Source organism: Peromyscus maniculatus, chromosome 11 (genome assembly GCF_049852395.1).
Source record: "Peromyscus maniculatus bairdii isolate BWxNUB_F1_BW_parent chromosome 11, HU_Pman_BW_mat_3.1, whole genome shotgun sequence".
NCBI lineage: Eukaryota > Metazoa > Chordata > Mammalia > Rodentia > Cricetidae > Peromyscus > Peromyscus maniculatus.
This window is the reverse complement of record NC_134862.1, coordinates 99998491-100021017: the sequence shown is the minus strand read 5'-3', so window position 1 is coordinate 100021017 and position 22527 is coordinate 99998491. Positions and strand designations below refer to the sequence as shown.

Below are 22527 nucleotides of genomic sequence, written 5' to 3'. Positions count from 1 at the left end.
GACTGACGACATCTGTGTTTACTCTGTACTGTTGTCATTTGGTCACAGATGTGCTGCAGTACAAGCTTGGGACGTTCCCCTACATATAGACTGTTCAAGAGAGAGGCAGCAATCCCCCAACTTCTAGTGTCTTTCCTCAGAAACCATCAACTTCAGGGTCTTTGCAAAATATGGGTGAAAAGGGAAGTGGGTTATAAGGGCCAATGGGGTAGGAGGAATAGGGTCTCTTTATGTAGCCCTGGCTGGTCTGGAACTCACTGTGTGAGCCAGACTGGTCTGGAATTCAATGAGATTTGCCTGCCTCTGCCTTCCAAGTGCTGGGCGTACACTGCCATGTCCAGCTCAACCAGTGACCTTAGTAAAATTTAACATCAAGACAGCGTTTTCATCTGTTTTTGACTTAAAGTAAAATGCGTTTGCTCCATTCACACAATGTTATAAAATAACAAGCAAAAGCAAAGACTAAAAAGTAGCCAGGTGACTGACTTCGAGGACTGTTGGCTCCTGGAGAACTCCTCGTACCAGACTGTAAACATGCGCTGGTCCCTAGGAGAGCCACTTTGTACTTAACTGAGCACTTAAGCTACGGCAAGTAACAAACGAGACGGTTTGTGGACATAAGCCATCAGATTTGAAAGCCTTAGTATGATGCCTTATTTATATATTATAGTGCCGTATGTATTAAAATATATGAGCACACTCATGCCGCCTGTTTTTCAAGATTGCGTATGTGCTCGCTTGCCCTGTATGTCCAGCGGACAGGAAGCACCCAGGTGGCACTAGCATCTTGGTTGCCTTCCCCGGCATTTCCCAGGCTAGCCTGGGGCACCCTGCGGTCTGCGGAGCGGGGCAGAGTAGGGTGAGGGGCGGGAAGGAGGGACCGGTCCGTACCCACTGCGCGTCCCGCAGCGCCAGCTCTCGGATGTCCTCCGGCAGCGCGGCCCCCAGCTCCTGCACGAAGCGACCGCACAGCTCCATCACTTCCACCACAGCCCTTTTCAAGGTGCAGCGCACTCGGAAGTCCTCTGGCGGAGAGGCGGGTGCCGAGGCCTGGGGGTCTGAGGAGGTCCGGGCATCCTGACCCTGCGAGGCGGAGACCGGCACCGTTTCAGGAATACCCGCCATCTCTCCGGTTTGAACTGAGGCGGTGACGTCGAGACCGGAAGGATGCTTCCCTCGGTGGAGCCCCTCTGTCCGCGTCCGGCCGGAAACTCGATCCCCCGGTGCTCATAGTTCCGCTCGGGCTTCCGCGGCCCCGGGCTTCCACTCCGGCTTCCGGTTGGGAAGTCTGCAGAAATGGCTGTGGGTCCCGTGGGCTTGGGGCTAGTGGACTGTCACTGCCATCTCTCCGCCCCGGACTTTAACAGCGTACGTGAGGGCGAGTTGGGGCCTGCGGGAGTCGGGAGTCCTTTCCTGAAAGTTATCTTTTCTCCCCAACCCCTCTGGCCCTACCTAGTCTATGGCGACCTGAGGGTTTCCCTTTGAACCTCATCCTACTGGTGTTCTTCCTGATCTTAAACAGCGGTAAACTATCGCCACGAAGCTTGTGTTTGTCGTCTCAACGGTCCTTTCTCTTACCACTCCTGAGATGTGCTCCATCCGAGCCCTTAGCAGAGGTCCCAGTTCTGGACCGAGAGAGGGGCAAACGGGATGGGGCGTGTGTGTAGGGGTGGAATAGGTTTTACCTGCTACCTTGGAGAGACTGAGGGTGGACTGTATTTCTTAGGAGGTGACGCTTATGGTGTGAGTGTGCGGTAGTAAGGAACACCGGCAGGTTGTAGACGCCTATCCAGTATGGAATTTGGCCTCTTTTAGTTAACCAACAGCTGGAAGCGATTAATAAAATAAAATTTTCAAAGACTAGGGAGATTTTCAGGGTATAGGAGAGGTAAGTCAGTAAGACATTTGGATTGCTTTAGATGCACACTTTTAACCCATTAAAGTTTTAAGACAACCCATTTTAAGAAAGAAAAACAGAATATTCTGAAGACAAATCTGCTGTGTGGCAAAAAGGTGAAGGAGAGAAAGCTACAACATTTAAGAAGTCTCAGTATACAGACAGAAGATGGTAGAGGCTAGTGCTGTGATATCATGAGAATCAGAGTAGATGTACTCATCGTATTTTAAAAATAACTCCAACAGTACATGCAGGGGACTTGGATGTGAAGAGCAAGGAGAAAGAAGGAATCGACATGGCTTAGATTTTTAGTTTGTGTTTTAAGGTGGTGATGCCCTTTGCTGAGATGAGTAAAGATCAAGGTTTGGGATGGGAGTGGAGAGGCAGGCAGATAGAATCCCTAGTGGGGACGTATTGGTATGTCTGATCTCATCCAAATAGAATGATTATGTAGTGATTTAGAATGTGAGTCACAGGTTCAGGAGAGAGTAAAAACTGAGGTAAGTTGGAGATTCTACATGCTACCTAACCCCACGAGAGGCTGAGGATATAGCTCAGTGGTAGAGAACAGGTGTGGTGTAACTGAGGGCGCTAGATAAACAAAAGAAGACAGATGAGATCTCTTACAAGTACAGAGAGAACAGAAGAGCTTGTCATAAAGATGACAGTCAGTCAAGGAGACTGGAGAGTAGCCATCAGTGAGACAGTGATACTTTAAAAGCAAAGTGTGTGTGTGTGTGTGTGTGTGTGTGTGGCGGGGGTGTCTAGAAGCTGCTGAGGGGGAGAGTAAGGTGGGACAGACCTGTCCTTTGTATTTCTCAGCAGAGGTTTGTGTTGTACAGTGTGGTAAGAGTGTGGGTCAGGGGAGGCACTTCATTTTCTGCCACCCTGTGGGAGAAACACTGTTGTCCTTTATGATGTCTCAGCTACATTTATATGGCCAAAGAGCAGTTAATTCCCTGTGTGAAGTAAGTGTGGCTGCTTATGTTTGTTGTAGGATCTGGATGCTGTGTTGGAGAAAGCCAAAAAGGTAAGTTAGTGTCCATTACTGCCCCCCTTTTGCGCCCCTCCTGTCTTCCCTGGACATACTATTTTTAGGTACTGTTTAGACATGCTCCATGTTTCCATGGGCTATGCCAGCCACAGAGCTAAGTCCTTGCTAACGTCAGCTCTTCTAAAGTCTCCACACCTCCTGAGGAAGTTCCTCTTTCATAGTCAGACATTCTCCATTTGATAGTTGAGGGTTCTCGTGTCTAAAGGTTAGGAACAAGGCAGAGACGCATGCCAGGGAAGTGACAGAGACACAAGACTCTGACCTGCCACCATGTACGGCAGCTCTGTAGAATGGATAGTGCGGTCAGCCTCTCACTTCCTAAACTCTAGGATACATTACAAAAGTCTTCTGAAACATTTTGATTTGTTAGAAAAAAAGTTAGCAAGGACTGAGAGATGGCGGAGTGGATAAAGTTCTGAGCTCAACCACTGGGACCACAGTGGAAAGGCAGAACTGACCCCACGAAGGTGTCTTCCGAATCCCACACGCTTACTGTGGCATACATGTCCTGCACATGCTTGTGCACCCATGTTCACTAAGAGAGAGAATAAGTAAAAATAAAATTGAAAAATAAAAAATTGTAAAATCTTGGAAGTATTTATGAAATTAGTTGCACACTGTTGTGTGGCAGGCATCTTAACTGACACATGGGCTGTAGAGTCACATGAGCCTAACGACCTTGATTCCCTCCCAAATGCTGTCTCTGTCCAGTGAATTAAAGCAATGCCTACCTCTGGTCTGTGTAGGTTAATGAAGTGACATTTATAGTCATTGAACATGGGGCCTGAAATAATAAGTACTCAGTGGTCGTCACTTTGATTGTATTACTGGGGCCTACTAAAGGAGAATAGGAAATGTACAGAAAACTTTAACATTTCTCTTAATTTATATCAAATGTGCATATTGTTTGGAATTCTATTTTTTTTTTTGTTAGGCTAATGTTATGGCCCTTGTAGCAGTTGCTGAACATGCAGGAGAATTTGAAAGGATTATGCAACTTTCAGAAAGGTGATTGTTGTTTCTCGTCTTCTTTTGTGTGTGTGGTGTTCACATCTGTGTGCAGATGTGTGGGGGTGGGGCATGTGACGACCCAACGCTGACATTAGGTGTCTTCTTTGATGGCTCTCCTCTATTTATTGATGTAAGCTACCTCACTAAACACAGAGCTCATGGATTCTGGCTAGTCTAGCTATCCTGGCTTGCTCCTGGATCCCCTGCCTCCCAAGTGCTGAGTTATAGGAAGCCACCATGCCTGCCCGTCTGGGGAGCTGAGCCAGGCCACCATGCCTGCCCGTCTGGGGAGCTGAACTCCGGTCCTTGAGCTTTACCTGCTGAAGCACCTCTCCACCTCTGGTGCTACTTCAGTTAAGATTTGTAATTTAGGCTACTGAACCCAGTCTTGAACTCATGAACTCAAGCAGTTTTCCCACCTTAGCCTTCTTAGTGCTGAAACCAAAGCATAGACTCTGCACTAGCTCTAATGAAGATTGTAAAGAGTTGCTAAGAAAGATTGTTATGTCCAATTTAAATAAAATCAAAGAATTGTTTTTTAAAAGAATGAGGAAAGTCAGGAATGATAGCACATGCTTTTAACCTGGCACTCGGAGACAGAGACAGGAGAATCTCTGTGAGTTTGAGGCCAGTCTGGTCTACATAGTGAGTTCCAGGCAAGCCAAGACTACTTAGTGAGACCCTGTCTCAAAGAAAATAGAAAGATCAAGAAGGAAAAGGCATGTTAACATAGTCTCCAAAGCGGAGTGTTCCCTTTCTGTTCTTTAGGGAGGCACTGTGATCTCCTGGCCTACTGTGGCTTTCTTAACTTAGTCTACATTTTTAGGTATACTGGATTCATCCTGCCATGTCTGGGAGTTCACCCAGTTCAAGAACTTTCACCAGAAAAACCAAGAAGTGTGACATTAAAGGTAAAAGTCATGTAAATGAGAGCCATAAAAATTATAACTGTTGACTCAGTGATCACCCCCATAGTTTATATTCTTGTGATGTGGGGTGGGAAAGCTGGGGATGAGGTTAGGGCCTCAGACATGCTAAGCAAGTATTCTACCACTGAGCTGTAACCTCTGCTATGTTTTTATTCTGAGACAGGGTCTCACTGAACTGCCCAGACTGGCCTTGAACTCATGATCCTCCTGGTTCAGCCTCCCAAATAGTTAGAATTGCAGCCTGTGCCACAAACCCAGCTTCTGATATGTGTTCTAAGTTAATAACCCCCAAACAAAGAAGCAGCACCTTCCATCAATTCAAGATTGCATGACATGATGATATAGTAGAATTAGGATTTCTTTTTCCCATGTTTTTTAACCATGTCATACTGCTTTTTCCACCAAAAGAAAGTGATAAGGGGCTGGGGAGGTGGCTCAGTCAGTAGAGTGCTTGCTGCACAGGTGTGAGGACCTGAGTTTGACCCCTAGAACTCATGCTAAATAGCCATGGTGATGGTACCCACTTGTCATCTCAGTGCTGGGGAGGTGGAAACGGGGATACCTGGAGCTCCCTGGCAAGTCAACCAGTGAGACCCAGGTCCCACTGAGAGACTTTGTCTCAAGATGAGACTACCATAATAGTAAAAAAACCACAAAGAGGATGGGCTCTAGCTCAGTGAAAGAGTGCTTACCTACTATGTATGAAGTCCTAGGTTCAATCCCCAGCTAAAACATGAAAAGTTCAGGGGCCATAGAGACATCTCAGTGGTTAAGAATTCACATGGCTTCTGCAGATGGATCAAGTTTGATTCCCATCCCTCTCACTGGGCAGCTTATAACCACCTGTAACTCCACCCCCAGGAAACCCAGTGCCCCTGGCCTCTGAGGGCACCTATATACACATAGTTTAAAACAATAAAAACACATAAAATACATTTGGATGCATTACATAAGTGTGGCGGGGGCTGGAGAGATGGCTCAGCAGTTAAGAGCACTGGCTGTTCTTCCAAAGGTCCTGAGTTCAATTCCCAGCAACCACATGGTGGCTCACAACCATCTGTAATGAGATCTGGTGCCCTCTTCTGGCCTGCATGCATACATGCAGGCAGAACACTGTATACATAAATAAATAAATAAATAAATAAATCTTAAAAAAAAAATAAGTGTGGCATTGTGGAAGAAACCGGCCCCCAAAGGGAGTGGCACTAGTGGGAGGTGTGGCCTTGTTGGAGGAGGTGTGGCCTTGTTGGAGGAGGTGTGGCCTTGTTGGAGGAGGTGTGGCCTTGTTGGAGGAAGTGTGTCACTGTGGGGGTGGCTTTGAGGTCTCTTTTGCTCAGGCTTCCCTCAGTGTGACTTTTAGTTTCCTGTTGCCTCTGAGTCAAGATGTAGGACTCTCAGTTCTAACACCACCTTTACCTGCATGCCATCATGCTCCCTGTCATGATGACAAAGGACTGAACCTCTGAAACTATAAGTGAACCGCCCCAATTAAATGTTTTCCTTTATAAGAGTTGCCATGGTCACAGTGTCTCTTCACAGCAATAGAAACCCTAACTTAGACAACAAGTAATGTGAATCAGGGTGTAGTTTCTGTGTTTATCACCTGACTTGCCAGAAACCTTCTAGCTCTTTTATTAGGGGTTTGAATAGTCTCCTGTGAACTGTTTGCTTTTCTCCTAACTAGCACACACTCTGGGAGCTGCAGGCCTCTGCATCTGAGCTTCATCCTTATCTTCAGCCTCTTTCTGAGTTTGTTTTTTAAAGATTGATTTATTTATTTTATGTATATGAGTGCTCTAGCTGCACATGCACCTTTACACCAGAAGAGGGCATCAGATACCACTATAGATAGTTGTGAGCCACCATGTGGTTGTTGGGAATTGAACTTAAGACCTTTAACCAAGCTGCTATGATGCCATTCTAGGGCCTTAATTTACATCCCCTCTGCCTCTGCCTCCCTGTCCCCACAAGCACACAGCTCCTTTCCTCCTTCCCTTGGTTCTCCTTGTTCTGGTTTTCTCTAGTAGAAGAGCTTTACAGTTTATATATTCTGAAAACAATCCACAGAGTGCTTTAAACTGTTCCACAGGGAGCTGGAGAGATGGCTTAGCAGTAAGAGCACACACTGCTTTTGCAGAGATCACAGATTGGGTTGCCAACACCCACATCAGGGTGACAGCCACCTGAGGTATCAAGTTCCAATGCCCTCTGACTTCACACGCCTGCACACACATGGTACATGTAACTCACACACACACACACACACACACACACACACACACACACACACTAAACAAATCTTTTCAGAATTATCTACAAGTGATTTCTAAATTTTGTCTTTGCCTTAGAAAGACACCATCAAATTCTCTTAAATGAAATTAACAATCTACCACTACTTTAGTAGTTCTCAGACGAGATTATATGTGAAATGCATAGTTTTTATTGTTGAACTCTTATTATAGGTAGACCAAGCAAGATTATAAAGATAAATCAATGAAAAAGGAACAAAGGGAATGTGGGACTACCACTCTTATAAACTTACAAACCACTACTTAGGAGGAGACAGAGCCATGTGCATGATGACCACCCATGTCTTCTCACCCACCCCAGTGTGGGAGCTCACAAAGATTTTCTAGTTAGATCTGAGCTTTCTTTACACAGCAGGGCTGCATTAGGGGATGGCTTGACCACGTGGTTACCAGTGTGTGGTTACCAGGTATCCTGGATGGTGTGCACTTGGCTGTGCTGGGGGATGTCTTTTGCTCCACCCCTTGGCATTCCTTTCAAAGCCCTTTAGTAGAGACAGAAGGGACTGGTGGGTTTTGACCCAGGCCCTCCCGAGCTGTCTTATGTTTTCTAACTGTCTCTCTCCTCTATACTTCTATCTACATACTTCTCACTTCTCCCTCCTCAAGAGTACCCTGGGGGAAAAAGAGGGAGCAGGTCTCCCTCAAATGGCACTGGAAACAGGGTCCAGGGACTTGGCAAAAGGAGGGTTTGAGGGCCCCGTGAGAAGTTAGGACATGTTTGGTTATGGAAATTAAAGCAGGGGTAATCTATTTTCAGGAGTGAAAGGGGCTGGAAGATGCCCTAGTGAGCCTGGAGAGTATATTTTTCTCTATCTAGGTTTCTTTCTTTTTCTGTCTCTCTTAAAATTCTGTCTATGAGGAATAAGGAAGGTAGAGTATAGTAATATAGTGTAGAAAAAACTTAGAAAAGTAGGATGTACAAATATAGCATTAGTAAAGCTTAGAAAAAGATAAGCAGCAAGACAGAGGAACCATGTCCTTAATTTTCTAACTATGGGTCTATGTATGCAAACTGGGAAAAATCAGAGGAAGAAACAGGGAGAAAAAGATTCCTGTGGGAAGCTTTTGGTCCCAAGTAGCAGGGAAAGGATTTTCCCCGAGGCAAATGCAGGTGAAATAAAACTTTTCACTCTGCAGCCAATGCCACTGTCTGGAAACACCGCAGCATCAGAATTAGTTTCCTCTTGGCCATGAAGCCAAAGTTTAGAGAACAGAAGTTTGGGGAAAACTTGGTGGTCTTTCTCTCCCCAAAACTAAAAGCTTTCTTGGGAAAAACTTAATCTCTTTCTAAAAAAAAAATAAAAAGCCATTCAGATCTTTGCTTCTCAGAGACTCTCTTTCTGTAAAGGCAAAATTGGATTCACCTGGAACTTTATGGGAAAACCGCCTGTGGTTTTAAGAAAACAAAAAGACCTCTTGGAACTGGACCAATCTTCTCTGCTAAGCCCTGTCTCTCTAAACTAGAAATAAAAAACAGCAGCCAGAGCTCCCTGAGGCAAGGGCCTGTCGAGAAAGTGCAGGCCGAGCCGAAGCAGGGACAGATTCCCCAAGGTGGAACCCCGACAGAGGTGGTGTGGGAACTGGGGAAGGGTTACTGTAGAAGAGGAAGCAGTAAAGCTGAGCCTTGGCTGCCTCCAGGACTCTGTGTTTGGGGAGGAGACAAGCGGGGACAAGACAGAGGTCTATCAGGGAAAATGTCTCTCAGAAAAGGCCGTGAAAAAGTTTTGTTTCAAGCTTCACTTTCTTTCACTGACCCAGTAACTCAGAAGAGCAAGCCCTGAGGGAATTTTGCTTTTGGCACAAAAGGACCTGCCCGAATATGAGTGCATTAGCAGGCGGGTATAATTCAGTTCTGGGGACAGTATCAGGAAGGAAAAACACCTAGCAAGACCAGCTCAGGGAGAGTAGACGTTTCCCTGTGGGGTTTTGCCCCACCAGGAACTTAGGTCACCTCTGATTAGGCAGTAAGCCTCTTTTATAGCAAAAAACCTTAGAACCCTAAGAGGGAGTGGAAGGAACCAACCAATTGTTTTAAAGGCCACCCTATACTAGTTTCCTTGTTTAGGAGTTGTTTATGCACTGACATCATCTCCTGATCTTTGTATCTTATCTCAGCATAAACAACTTGAACTAACTTCCTCTCAGCATCATTTGTATCTAATCTTAGTGTAAACAACTTGGGCTAACTTCCTCTCGGCACCATCTTTGTAGCTCATGTTTGCCCCACATTTCTCAATCTCCCATGGTGAAAAAGCAAAAAGCTTGACTCAGACCTCCTGGGCTGAAGGCAGAAGCTTGACTTTGACCATGTAAAAGGAAACGAGCATGGTGGACTTGAAAGGAATTGTGCCAAACATAGTCCATAATGTCATTCATAACAGCAGGCCAATATAGAGAAATGCATTATGGGAAATGTAGTTTTTCAGATAAAAATGGTAGCACTGCCCGTAAAACCGTTTTTTTTTTCCCCAGCTGAAAGTGAAGTTTCTTTCCTAAGCACTGCTAGAAAGCTTAGATTTACTTCCCAAAAAGCTAAAAGCAAACAAACAGCTTGCCTCACAGGAGATAATTAAAACACTACTGTTTATCAACAAGTCATTTAAAAACCCTTTAGAAAGCAAGGGAAAATGGTCCTTACACTGGGAGATGGCTTCAGGTGTGAAAAAAAGCTTACGAGATTGAGTTGTGCTTAAGATTCAAGAGAGAAACATTGACATCATTTAAAAACACTCATGGTAAACTTACAGCAGCTCTAAAAAAATTAAGAAGGGGGCAAATTGTGTGAGAGTTTGGTGGGAGTGTGGAACAGAGGAATGTCAGCTCCAATGGCACTCTTCCAGAGGAACTGGGGTGAGAAGGAGCTGACACAGTTCTGCTGACATTGAGGTTCCATCTTGCAGTCCGGGGACCGTAGGAGAGTAAGGAGGCCTCCAGGCTGCTGAGGAGTTTGGGATGAAGTTTCAGCAATGTTTTTGGTACACAGGGGCACCTGCTAAAAGCTGCAGGTCTGGAACCCCACTCCAACTTAGACAATTACCTTCTCCTGATGGGAAATTGACTGCTGTGGAGATGCCAGCTGAGCAGTTCAGAGACAGAGTGTTCCTTAGGAGGTTTTTCTCCTCGTCTCTTTTCTGCCTTTTTGGGCCTGCTGTAAACTGAGCTCTCAATAGAGTTTTTATAAAAGTTTTAGCAGCAGCACTATTTCTACTTTCTAAATGAAGTCCAAAGAAAATTGCTCTTTGTCTTGTTGGAAGATAATGTAAAAATCTATTCTAAATGTTTGATGGGTTAGTTCTGTTAAGAGATTATTTCTAGATGTTTGCTAATAGTTTAATATAAGTTTGGTAAATAGTTCTCTAAGAAATCTCTTCTAAATGTTAAGAAATCTCTTCTAGATGCTTGCTAGTATAAGTTAGTTCTAGATGTCTATATAGATCTATCGAGTTTCCTCTTGAATATACATAAGTAAGCTTGTAAAAAGTGTAAATATGTATAGTGATAATAGTTCAGAGATCTCTTCTAGATGTTAAGGTTTATAAAGTAGTCCTATAAAATGTAAGTTTAAATATATATATAGTGATGTAAGTTTGTAAGAAGTGTAAATACATATAGTAAATGGCCATGATAGCTGTAAATATGTGACGTTTATACTAAAATTATGTTGATGTTATAAGCCAGAGTTTGGAAGAACCTAAGGGAATCTTTTAAGTTGATGTAATTTATCTGATGTGTTTTGCATCAAGAGTTCATTGATTTAAAAAGGGCTTGGCACAGCTAAGGCTGTTATAGACATCTTAACACCCATTCCAAAAAAGATACGCCATCTCTATCATTATCTACTCCTGTACTGGGAAGTGAGGCAGCTATGGAGATTGCTGTGGATGGTTATAAGCTCAGTAGGAACCTGGGCCAAAGCTAAGTTAAGCTCAGTACTCCCTCCTGCCAGAGGCTGAGAGTCAGTAATGGGCAACTTTCTCTTCATAGCTTCCAGCCTAAGACAGAGTATGCTTGATGGAAAGCATATCTCCATGATGGGTAACGGAAGAAATAATCAAGGAGAATGACCTAAGACAGACCTCAGTCTATCTGATGGGGCCTGAGGGGGTCTTTAAAAAATTAAGAGGAGGGACCTGTGGGAGCCCACAAAGGTTTCCTAGTTAGATCTGAACTTGCTTTACACAGCAGAGCTGCATTAGGGGATGGCTTGACCACATGTGTGGTCACCAGGTGTCTGGGATGGTCCGCTTGGCTGTGCTGGGGTGGTCCGCTTGGCTGTGCTGGGGTGGTCTGCTTGGCTGTGCTGGGGGAGGTCTTTTGCTCCACCCCTTGGCATTCCTGTAAAAGCCCTTTAGTGGAGACAGAAGGACAGAAGAGGCAGGTGGGTTTTGACCCAGGACCTCCTGAGCTATCCTGTGTTTCTGTCTTTCTCCTCTATATTTCTATCTACATATTTCTCACTTCTCCCTCCTCAAGAGTACCCTGGGGGAAAAGAGGGAGCAGGTCTCCCTCACTCCAGGAACTTCAGATCACAGTTTCCACTCCAGGTTCCTCCAAATCTGTGAGGAAACACCTCCTAAGCAGAAGGCCAAGTATAAGTGGGATCTTGGTGGGCTTGTAACCAGAACATGTGTGGATGGATGTTCCTACTCATATTTCTAGTTGCTGACTTGATAGAGGCGATGATTCCTATGTCATAGGTGAGTTAAATGGATTCAGTTGTGTGAAGTACCAGTATGGCATAGAACCTGGCACATGGTTCTAAATAAGGAACTATTATTCCTACTCTCAGCATTAATACATTTTTTTTTTCCTCGTAGGATTTGGATGTAGCTTTGCCTATTATTGAGAAGTACAAGGATCGGTTGTTGGCAATTGGAGAGGTAAACCCATTTGCTGATCAGATGATGTCTAATCCAGATCTTCATGGGATATGTGTATTAATCAGTACTAGTGATTATAACCAACTTGGATAGTTTTTCACCCAGTTCAGCCTGCTAATAACTTGATACTCTTGGGAATGAAGCAATAGAAAGCCTTACTCTAGACTTATGTTAATGGGAGATGATGATGTAGTAATATTTCTAAAGACTTTGCTTTTGCTTAAGTGTGGCCATTGCTCTGAGAAGCTAAAACAGTCTGTAGAGGGAGGGCCAGTGGAATGGTTCAGAAGGTGGAAGCACTTGCCAACAAGCTTGAGAACCTGGACCCACATGGTGGAAGGAGAGAACTGACTCCTGAAAGTTGTCCTCTGACCTCACCACACTGTGGCATCCCTGTGTGTCCCTCCACCCAATAAATGTAATTAAAACAACATCAACAGTGCTGGGCGGTGGTGGCCCATTTCTTTAATCCCAGCACTTGGGAGGCAGAGACAGGCGGATCCTGTGAGTTTAGGGCTAGCTTGATCCACAGAGCAAGTTCCACAACTGCTGGGGTGGTTGTACAGAAACCTTGTCTCAAAAAGCAAACAAACAAACAACCTTTATAAGTAACATAAAGGCATACTTTAATCTTGAGTTTGTGATTAAAGACCATGTTACTTAAATTATTAATAATGGTAAGGAATTTTAATTAAATTCTATTAAAAATTCTATTAAATTTTATTTAAAAAATTCTACTTCCTACTAAATATAAAAGCTAAGAAAACACATTCTGAATAGAGGTCATAGACTACGTGCCCCAGTAGCATCAATGGGAATGGTCGCCTGTAATCTGTGCTGCCCAGTGCAGTGACCATGTGTGACTTCTGAAGACTTGCAATGTCGCTGTGCCAAACTGAGATGTGTGACATACACGATGAGCTTTAGAGTTAGAGTACCCCACAAGAGGAAAACAAAACAACTTAGAAGTTGGGGTGTATCCAGTAGACTGCTAAAGTTACTTGTATCTACTTTGGCTAACATTTCCTGTGGCTGCTGTGTAGTGGTGCGTGTGGTCTGTGTGCTGACTTATGTCTCTTTGAGCTCATCCTCACGCATGGAGAGGCCATGATCTTTTGTCTTTCTGTTACAGGTGGGACTAGACTTCTCCCCCAGATTTGCAGGCACTGATGAAGAGAAGGAAGAACAAAGACAGGTCCTGATCAGACAGGTCCAATTGGCCAAAAGACTAAATGTGCCTTTGTAGGTGAACTATCTTTCTGCCTATAACTACAGAGCAAATTCTGTAACAGCTGGTCCTCTTGAAATGAGTGCTGTATCCCTTTTCCTCTGAGTTATTTTTTTAATCCATTCTTTGTGTGTCTGGGTGTTTGCCTGCGTGTGTGTCTGTGGACCGTGTGTCTGTAGTGCCTGTGGAGGCCAGAAAAGGACACTGGATCCCCTGGGACTGGAGTTAGAGCTCTTAACCAGCTGCTGCCATGTGGGTGCTGGAGACCAAACCTTGTCCTCTGCAAGAGTCGCTGAGCCATCTCTCCAGCCTCCTGAATTATTTTTAAAACAACAAAAACAGTCTTTTCCTATGTAAAAGACTTCAAAGGAATTCTGTTGTTGTTAAACAGAAATGTGCACTCCCGCTCAGCAGGAAGACCCACCATCAACCTCTTACGTGAACAAGGTACTTACGTTCCTAATATACAGGCTTCACAGTTCCAGCTGAGGGTGGAAGGAGCAAGCGTGGTCCATTTGATTCCTTAAAGAGAAGGGAATGCAGCAAGAGGAAAGATAGAGACCCACTAGGATGAGTCTGTGTGCCAGGCTAATATTTACAAGATTGATTTTGTGCAGTTACGTGTTTATCAGGCTCCACTAGAGCAAATGAGAACTTGAAGCTCCAATTTCTATTTTTCTTTAAGATTTATTTGTTTTTATTTTTATGTGTGTGAGTGTTTTGCGTGCATATATGTATGTTCACTGTATGTGCGCCAGGTCTCCTCAGAGGCCTGAAGAGGGCATCGGGTCCCCTGGAACTAGAGTTATAGATGTTGTGCCATGTGGGTTCTGGGACCTGAACCCGGGTCCTCTGCAAGAGCAGCAAGTGCTCTTGACCACTGAGCCGTCTCTCCAGCCCCTGGCTCTCATGAGAAAGAGACTGAGGCCACAGGACAGTCTCGTTGCTCACTGTGTTTTCCTGCGTGTTTTCAGTCTGTTGCTTTGGGGCCACATAGGAGAGGGATTGTACTGTTGACCAGACTTCAGTTCTCAGATCCCATCAGGTCGCAAGAGAGAAACAAGTCTCTAGGGAGTTGTCCTCTGATTTCTGCCATGGCACATGGGTGCTTGTACAAGCGCATATAAAATAAATATATATGAAGAATAAATAAATAATAAAACAGTGTTAGACAGATTGTGGCCATCACGTGACTGAAAGAGCAGTCACCTGCTCTGGACTTTCCTGACGTGAGTATAACTTACAGCGTTCTTTTCCAGAGTTTAAAATGCCATTCACCTTACTTTTAGACTCCTATTTGCATAAAAAATCCTGTCAGACATTAAACAGTACATGTATGTGTACAAGTGTGTTTTTAGTTTACAGTTGTGTGTATAAAAAACACACATTGGTTGATTGTGACCTAAATAAATTTTATAAAAAATTTATGATCATAGTGAAGATTCTCAGTAATTGAAAAAACAGATGCTGAAATAATGGAACTACCTGCAGTTAGAGGTGTGGTCACTGATGAATTTGTCAGTAATCAGTACTGAGCCCTTCTAGGGTCACTGAACACATGATTTTAATGCAGACTGAGCAACTATCCTTTAAGAGCTGGGGTTGGTGTGCAAGAATGTATCTTATTGCTAGAGGGATTGCCGGGTATGAGTAAGAGTCTGGGTTTGGTCCTTGGCAATACACGCACGCACGCACGCACGCACAGAACACGATTGGTTTTATGAGCCGAGGCCTGTTTTATTTGTGAGTCCTTTTTTTTTTTTTTCCTACTAGCCTTTCTGTCAGGAAACTCAGTTTACTCAAACCCTCCTATTAGGAGGGGTGATTTAAAGCTCGTGGATGTATAGAAACGATCTAGCAGTGATTTAAAGCTCGTGTATATATAGAAACGATCTAGCGGTGATTTAAAGCTCGTGGATGTATAGAAACGATCTAGCGGTGATTTAAAGCTCGTGGATGTATAGAAACATTCTAGTGGTGATATAAAGCTCGTGGATGTATAGAAACGATCTAGCAGTGATTTAAAGCTCGTGGATGTATAGAAACGATCTAGCGGTGATTTAAAGCTCATGGATGTATAGAAACGATCTAGCGGCACAGACAGTTCAGATGATCTTTTTAAAAGCTGCATTCCAATGTTAACTATTTCATTCTGAAGATCAGTATGTTTATTGAAACTTTAGAAGTTATGGAATCTGATCTTCATATCATGCTGATAAATATTTACTTAAAATTCAGGTCTGTTTAGTTTGACTAATGGGGGAACCCTTTGTTATGGGACAAAATGGAATTCTGACTTCGTTTTCATTGAGAGGTGCTGAACAGGTCCTGCTGCATGCATTCGATGGTCGGCCGTCGGTGGCCATGGAAGGAGTAAGGGCGGGTTACTACTTCTCAATTCCACCGTCCATCGTGAGAAGTGGACAGGTAAAGCCTCTCATTAGGACTTACTGCACACTGTGTGGGTGACAAACCTGTGGTGCCTATGGTTACATTTCAAAAGTTAATCTTAAGTCTGTACCCAAACAGAAAAACAAAATAAGACAAGACAAAAGGACCCGGGAGGGGCTGGGGAGACGACGGCTCTGTAGTTAAGAGTGCCTCTCTGATGCTGGACGTGGTGCACACCTTTAATCCCAGCACTGATGACGTAGAGGCAGGCTTATCTCAGAGTTCGAGGACAGCCTGGTCTACATAGTGAGTTCAAGGCCAGTCAGGGCTACATAGTGAGACCCTGTCTCAAAAAAACAAAACAGCAACAACAACAAAAAGAGAGGACGTGAATTCTGTCCCCAGCACCCATGTTGGCGGCTCTCAACCAGCTGTAACTCCAGCTTCAGATGAACTGACACCCTTTTCTGTGTACACATGCACAAACTCTCTCTCTCTCTACACACACACACACACACACACACACACACACACACACACAATACATACAAATAAAATCATCTTTAAAAAAGAATGCATCAAGGCCTAAATGTAAGAGCCAATATTGTTTGTTGTTGTTGTTTGTATTGTTGTTTTCCAGACAGGGTTTCTCTGGGTAGCCCTGGCTGTAGACCAGGCTATCCTGGAACTCACTCTGTAGCCCAGGCTGGCTGCCTCCAGCTTGCATAGACCCCACCTGGCTCTGCACCCCTACCCCGCCCCCTACCCCCATGCTGGGATTAAAGCTGTGGCCACCACCGCCGGGCTGCTGTTCTGTTTTAAAGTGGCTGGTGGGAGCGTGGTCGCTGTCCAGATAGCACGGTGGTTTAGTGGTAAGGACGGGCCTTAGAGTCCTGCGCGCTGAGACTCGTCCGCGGTAAGTTAATGCTGTTCCATTCCCACCTGTTTAAAGCGAACTCTCTTCTCTCTAAGAAGCAGAAGCTTGTGAAACAGCTGCCTCTAAGCTCTCTCTGCTTAGAAACAGATTCACCTGCACTGGGACCGGAAAAACTGGTAGGTGGATCGCTGGTTTCTGGGGTACAGATGCGTCTTCCGTGGGGGCTATTCTGGCTTGGCTGGGACTCGCTGCAGTACTCGGATCCTAAGCTGAGGCCGTGTTTCCTGTAGAGTCCTTTTCTTTCTATTTTATTTTATTTTGGTTCGGTTTTGTTTTTCCAAGACAGGGTTTCTCAGTGTAACAGCCCTTGCTGTCCTGGAGTTCACACTATAGCCCAGGCTGGCCCCAGACTCACAGAGATCCACCTGCCTCTGCCTCCAGAGTTCTGGGCTTAAGGCGCGCGCCACCACACCCAGCGTCGAGTGCCGGTGTTAAAGCAACCATGCCCAGCTTCATTAGCTTTTTAGGATATCATCTTTCCTTTGAACAGGATACTGTCTCATAGAGGTGAAATGAGACATTCCAGGAAGGGAATGAAGTCTTATCTGTGAAAAATCACTAGATTTAAGATCTCAGGTCCTTCCAGACCATTCTCTTCATATACGTGTGTGTGTGTGTGTGTGTGTGTGTGTGTGTGTGTGTGTGTATGTGTGTGTGCCTTAAGATATATATATCCTTAAGAAAGGATCAGCCTGAACACACTATTTCATACCTTCTGTCAGAAATATATATTATAGATGTACTTTTCCTCAGTGTTTAATAACCACATAATGTTCCACTGTTAAAACTTGGTATTAGGAGGGATGGCTTTGGGGTTAAGAGCATTGGCTGTTCTTCCAGAGGACCTGGGTTCTATTCCCAGTACCCACATCATGGCTCACTACCATTTGTAATGCCAGTTCCAGAGAACCCAATGCGTTCCTCTGGCCTCCACAGACAACAGGCAGGCATGTGGTATGCACACATACACGTAGGTAAAATGCTCCTACACATAAAGTAATAAAGGCATAATTTAAAAAAAAACTTTGTATTAGTCACACACACACACACACACACACACACACAAGTGTTAATTTTCTAAGATAGGGTCTCATGTAGCCAGACTGACCTCAAAGTCAGTGTGTAGCCAGGTTAGGCTTAAAACTCCTGACCCTCCTGCTTCTGCCTCCCAGGTGCTGGGGGTCTAGATGTGTGCCACCACGTTCAGCCAGTCTGTAATTTAAGTACTATGAGGAACAGCTTTGAATGTGAATCTTTGACATAGTTCTTATTTTTTTAGTCTGTATTATCAAGTATTTTTTACTTAATAATTTTATTCCTCTAATTATTATCCCAAATATCCACTTATTAATAATTACAGGAATATTTTTCACTAAATCTAAATGCCATTGATTGCAGAAATACTGTTTTTTGTTTTGTTTTGTTTTTTGGTTATTAAGACATTCCACTGAGTGTAAGCAAAATGCTTATTTATTTCACAGGTTATAAAAGTCAGTGATATGGCAGGACCTAATTGAGCAGTCTTTCCAGTCCCTGGAGCATTTTAAGTCACACTGGGCAGGTGGCCTGTGAGGTGAGAGGCCAAGGAGAGTGCAGTGACCTTTCCCAGCACTTATGCATGCAAAAACACAAAGATGGCTAACCCCTCGGACAAGCTGCTCCCCCGGGTTCAGATGTGGACTGCTTCATATGCTGGTGCTCAGGGCTTGGACTGCAAAAGCCTCTAGGTTCTTTTCTGAGCAGCATGGATGTAGACTCAGCATTGTAGCCGCACCCTGTCAAGTCCATCCCCCGTTTACAAAAGCTTTAATAGAGAAATGTCAGTTCCTCCAGAGTAGGAAAGTAGCTCATCGGGGGTTTTACCCGCTCATTCTTGTGTGTGTGTGTGTGTGTGTGTCTTAGCTGCCGTCTCCAAGGATCTGTACAGACTTTGAGTGTTCAGCTTTGTTCTCTTTCAGACACGGAATGAGCCCTGCAACATCTCCATTTCAGCAGAATTCATTGCCCAAGTGAAAGGGATCTCAGTGGAAGAGGTCCAAGAAGTGACGACACAGAACGCATTAAAACTGTTTCCCAGGCTTCGGTACCTGCTCCAGAAATAGCTTCAAACCACCCACTGCCCGGCCAAGTCAGCTCAGGGCCGCACTGGGGAAAGCAAGCGTTGGCTTTAGTGGTCTGACATGAAGAAGCCGGTGTATATGGATAGCAGTCATAGTTTTACAGAAATGTTTCTCTTTAAAACAAATTCTGGGCCGGAGAGACGGCCCAGCCACTAAGAGCACTCATTTGCTGCTCTTCCAGAGGACTCGGGCAGTTCCCAGCACCCACAGTGGGTGGGTTGCAACTGCCTGCAACTCCATGCAACTCCAGAAGATGCAGCCCCCTCCCAACTTTGAATTAGCCAAGTCCTGGAGCAGACTGGAAAAACACCACAGACACGCTAGCTTCCGGAGTTATTGCCCACTTGAGGGGAGGAAAGCCTCAAGGGACTCCCTCCCCTGCCGCCGCCGCCGCCGCCGCCGCCGCCGCCGCCGCCGCCCCAATCCTGCTTTCCCCCACTTAACAGTAGGCTTATAGAAGATGCTCCATGGAGTGAGAGAGCAATGGAAGAGATATCTAGATAGAGGGAGACATTGTGGGGTAGGGAGAAACCTGGTACTAGGGGAGCTCCCGGGAATCCACAAGGATGACCCCAGCTTAGATTATTAGCAGTGGTGGAGAGGGTGCCTGAACTGGCCTACCCCAGCTACTGCCTACTGTCATCAGAGAGCCTTCATCCAGTAACTGATGGAAGCAGATGCAGAGATCCACAGCCAAGCACCGGGCTGAGCTCTAGAGAGAAGAGGGGTTCTGTGAGCAAGGGGGGTGAAGATCACGATGGGGAAACCTGCAGAGACAGCTGAACCAAGCTCGTGGGAACTCACGAACTCTAGACCGAGAGCTATGGAGCCTGCATGGGACCCCACTAGGCCCATATGAAAGACAGTTGTGTAGCTTGGTCTGTTTGAAGGGCACCTGGCGGTGGGATCAGGATCCATCCCTGGTGCATGAGCAGACTTTTTGGAACCCATTACCTATGGGGCTTAGTCCTGCCTCAGCTGAATGTTCCAGGCTTTGCTGACTCCCCATGGGAGGCCTTACCCTGTTGGAGGAGTGTGGGAGCCCGTTCTGGGGTTCCTCGTGGCTTTACCCAGCAGGTCCAAATAGAGGATGATCAGGACCACGGGCCTGAGTGCAGGTGTCTGAGATGGTCTGCACTTGGCTGTGCTGGGGGAGGAGGTCTTTTGCTCCACCCCTTGGCGTCTCTATAAAAACCCTGGACCAGAGACAGTCCGGGCCCGTTGGAATAGGTTCCAGGCCCTCTCGAGGCTAACCTTTATTTTCTATCTGTTTATCTCCACAAGATTCTCCACTATAAATCCTTCTATCTAATATTTCCTGCTGCTCGCACTCAAGAAAACTCTGGGAAGCTGTGGGGGTGGTGGGTAAACGCCCCACAGAGGAGGGAATGGGAAGTGGGTCGGGAGGGGAGAAGGCTGGTCGGGGAGCAGGAGGAAGGATGAGAGGGGGATCTGTGGTTGGTATGTAAAATGAATTTAAAAATTCTTAAAAATAAAGAAGGTGCTCCATGGATTTTTGTCTTTGAATACTTAATAATTAGTGTGCATGGCAGAGTTCGATATACTTCAGATGTGGCAGTCAGTGTGCCTCTGGGCACAGTGTCCTAGCTGAGGTGTGCCGCGGTAAGAAGGAACCAGATCTGAGTTGTACAGGGAAAGGGCCTTTTCCAGAAGAAACAGCAGTTGTGAGAGCACTGAGATATTCCTCCCCCACACCTTAAAGGGACACACTTCACTATGTGGCTCAGGCTGGCCCCAAACACCTAGGCTCAGCCATGCTGTCTCAGCTTCCTAAGCAGTTGTACCTGGCAAATAAAGCGTATCTTTAAGGAAGTGAGCAGCAGGCTTCTGTGATGCAGGATGGAGATGTTTGCTGGTTTCACTGATGGAGAAGATAACAGGAGAAGAGACTGACCCAGCTTGTCCATACACCTGCTAAATGGTTCTTGAAATTAGGAAGCCTGTCACCTTGTGCTTAAGCATAGAAGTCAGGGCACAGTGAAGTGTGACAGGCTTGAATGGGGTGATGGCAGCCACTGAGATACTGTCCCAGTCCTGGCATCTTGCGAAGGTGTTTTTAAGACTTAGACTCCATCTGCTGCTTGGGTCACAGTACCTACAGCAGTCCTCCTCCCTCACAGATACCACGGCCCCTGCAGAGAACACCGTGAACCTCCAGCTCAGACTTCTAGGGGAGTGAGCTTACATCAAAGGGGTGCTGGTAACCACTCATCCCGCTCCCCACCCTGTCCTGCCTCCTGCCTGGGGATCAGGGCCTGGCTACAGGCTTGTGCTGTGAAACCTCCGCTGTCCTCAGAGATAAGCAGAGACCTCCACCTCTGCCACAGGGGGCCTGTTCCTCTCTTCAGCACCCCACCACATCATCAAACCTCCCTCAGAACCCCTGCCAGGCTGTTGTCGGTCTGAGACATTGATCACCCTTTATTAATGACACAACAGTCTGTCCCGATGTCCCCTTGGACCCCCATCCAAGACTTGCATTATTATAAAGAGACAATTGTACCCGTCCTTTTAGCTGGCTATCAGAATATTAAAACAGTGAACCTCAAGGAACTGGAATTTCCCCAGAAATCACAACCTTTAATCTGGTGCCAGCTAGAGGAGGAACTTCTCTCCCAAGAAGAGATTATACAGGTCTGACAACTTGTCAGATCACCTTACAGGACAGACCAGAGCCTAGACAGTGATGTGTCAATGGTGAGTGAGAATACATCTTGACCAGGTCTACTTACTTAGACATACGTTTCCGCTCTGTTTAACTCTAACCCCCATGCACAGACCCTAATGATGGCCTCTTGACTTCCTCCCAATGTGGCTGCAGTGAATTGTTTTTCCATTCCTGCCCCCCACCCCCACCCCCAACCCCTTGTAAGCCTGGCTGGCCTGAAGCTCACTAGGTACACCAACCACGCTGGCCTTGAACACTCGTCTGCCTCTGCCTGCTCAGTGCCAAGGTTAAAGGTGTGTGCCACCGCCCCAGCCTAGGAACAATGTCTGAGGTCCAGATGCTCTGTAACCAGTCTCACAGGCTCATAGAGGAGGAAGAACCTACAAAGGAGGCATAATATGAAAAGTGTTTTCAGCAAAATCTCTGAGAGAAATGTGCAGATCCTCTGCTCCTAAGTGCAGTCTCTTCTACTCAAGGAAAAAGACAAACTTGAGTAAGGGCCTTTATGTCTGTGTATTCTCACACAGCCCATCCATACTGAGGAATCAACCCAGTCCTTATATTGACCCAGGCCCTTCTCGTTCAGAAGCCCACTTAGATGGTCATGGTCTGGTTGGCTTTGATTGGCCTCCAGCTCTGCCATTCCATCTCTCTGGGCACACTGCAGTTCTGGGAAAGGACGTGAAGTCAGTAGGAGCTTAGAGAGGAAGTACTAGCTGTCTGTGACAACCGTGACAATGCCACAACACTAATGTCCTTCCCAGAGTCATGGGGAAGCATCGAGAATCCTGTGGGCTCAACTGGGGCCCCCGCAGGAAGCCAGGGCATTATCACATGTCACTGACGGATAGGAAGCACTCCTGGGAGGTGAGAGGATGTCTGCTGTCTCAGGTAGGGTCAGAGTCCAAAGACAACTGTACTTTTGAGTTTCTGGCTTTAGCTTAAGACTGCTATAGGGTACACAGGGCAAAGTAGAACTATTTAATGGGAAGGGCCGAAGGAAGGAATTATGAACCACAGGAGGGGAGGGAGCTCAGAGACAGGGGCAAGTTCAGAGAACTGCAACCAGTTCTACGAAGGTG

General features: G+C 45.7%; 2 protein-coding genes across 12 annotated transcripts in view; one reads left to right on the top strand and one right to left on the bottom strand.

The window, feature by feature from the left end:
- Nsl1 (NSL1 component of MIS12 kinetochore complex) overlaps positions 1-1249 on the bottom strand; it is a 50688-nt gene extending 49439 nt beyond the window's left edge. For all 5 annotated transcript variants that reach the window (XR_013043508.1, XR_013043509.1, XR_013043510.1 and 2 more), the window contains exon 1: positions 892-1249. Coding sequence is in view for 2 of the 5 variants with exons in the window: in XM_042258848.2 (XP_042114782.1) it covers positions 892-1125 (234 nt within the window). In the remaining 3 variants the exon portion in view is untranslated. The remainder of the gene's footprint in view (positions 1-891) is intronic.
- Tatdn3 (TatD DNase domain containing 3) lies at positions 1239-20269 on the top strand. 7 transcript variants are annotated; one of them, XM_042258853.2, is made up of 10 exons: positions 1239-1368; positions 2895-2927; positions 3886-3959; positions 4789-4873; positions 12018-12080; positions 13213-13322; positions 13700-13755; positions 15634-15735; positions 16678-16752; positions 18595-20269. In XM_042258853.2, exons 1-10 carry the CDS (start codon positions 1297-1299, stop codon positions 18603-18605), a joined length of 681 nt encoding a protein of 226 aa, XP_042114787.1. In that variant the 5' UTR covers positions 1239-1296; the 3' UTR covers positions 18606-20269. The 7 variants fall into 7 exon arrangements, with proteins under 7 accessions (XP_042114787.1, XP_042114786.1, XP_042114785.1 ...); XM_042258852.2 differs by having other exon boundaries at positions 16675-16752; XM_042258851.2 differs by having other exon boundaries at positions 16672-16752.
- Positions 20270-22527: the final 2258 nt, after the last annotated feature.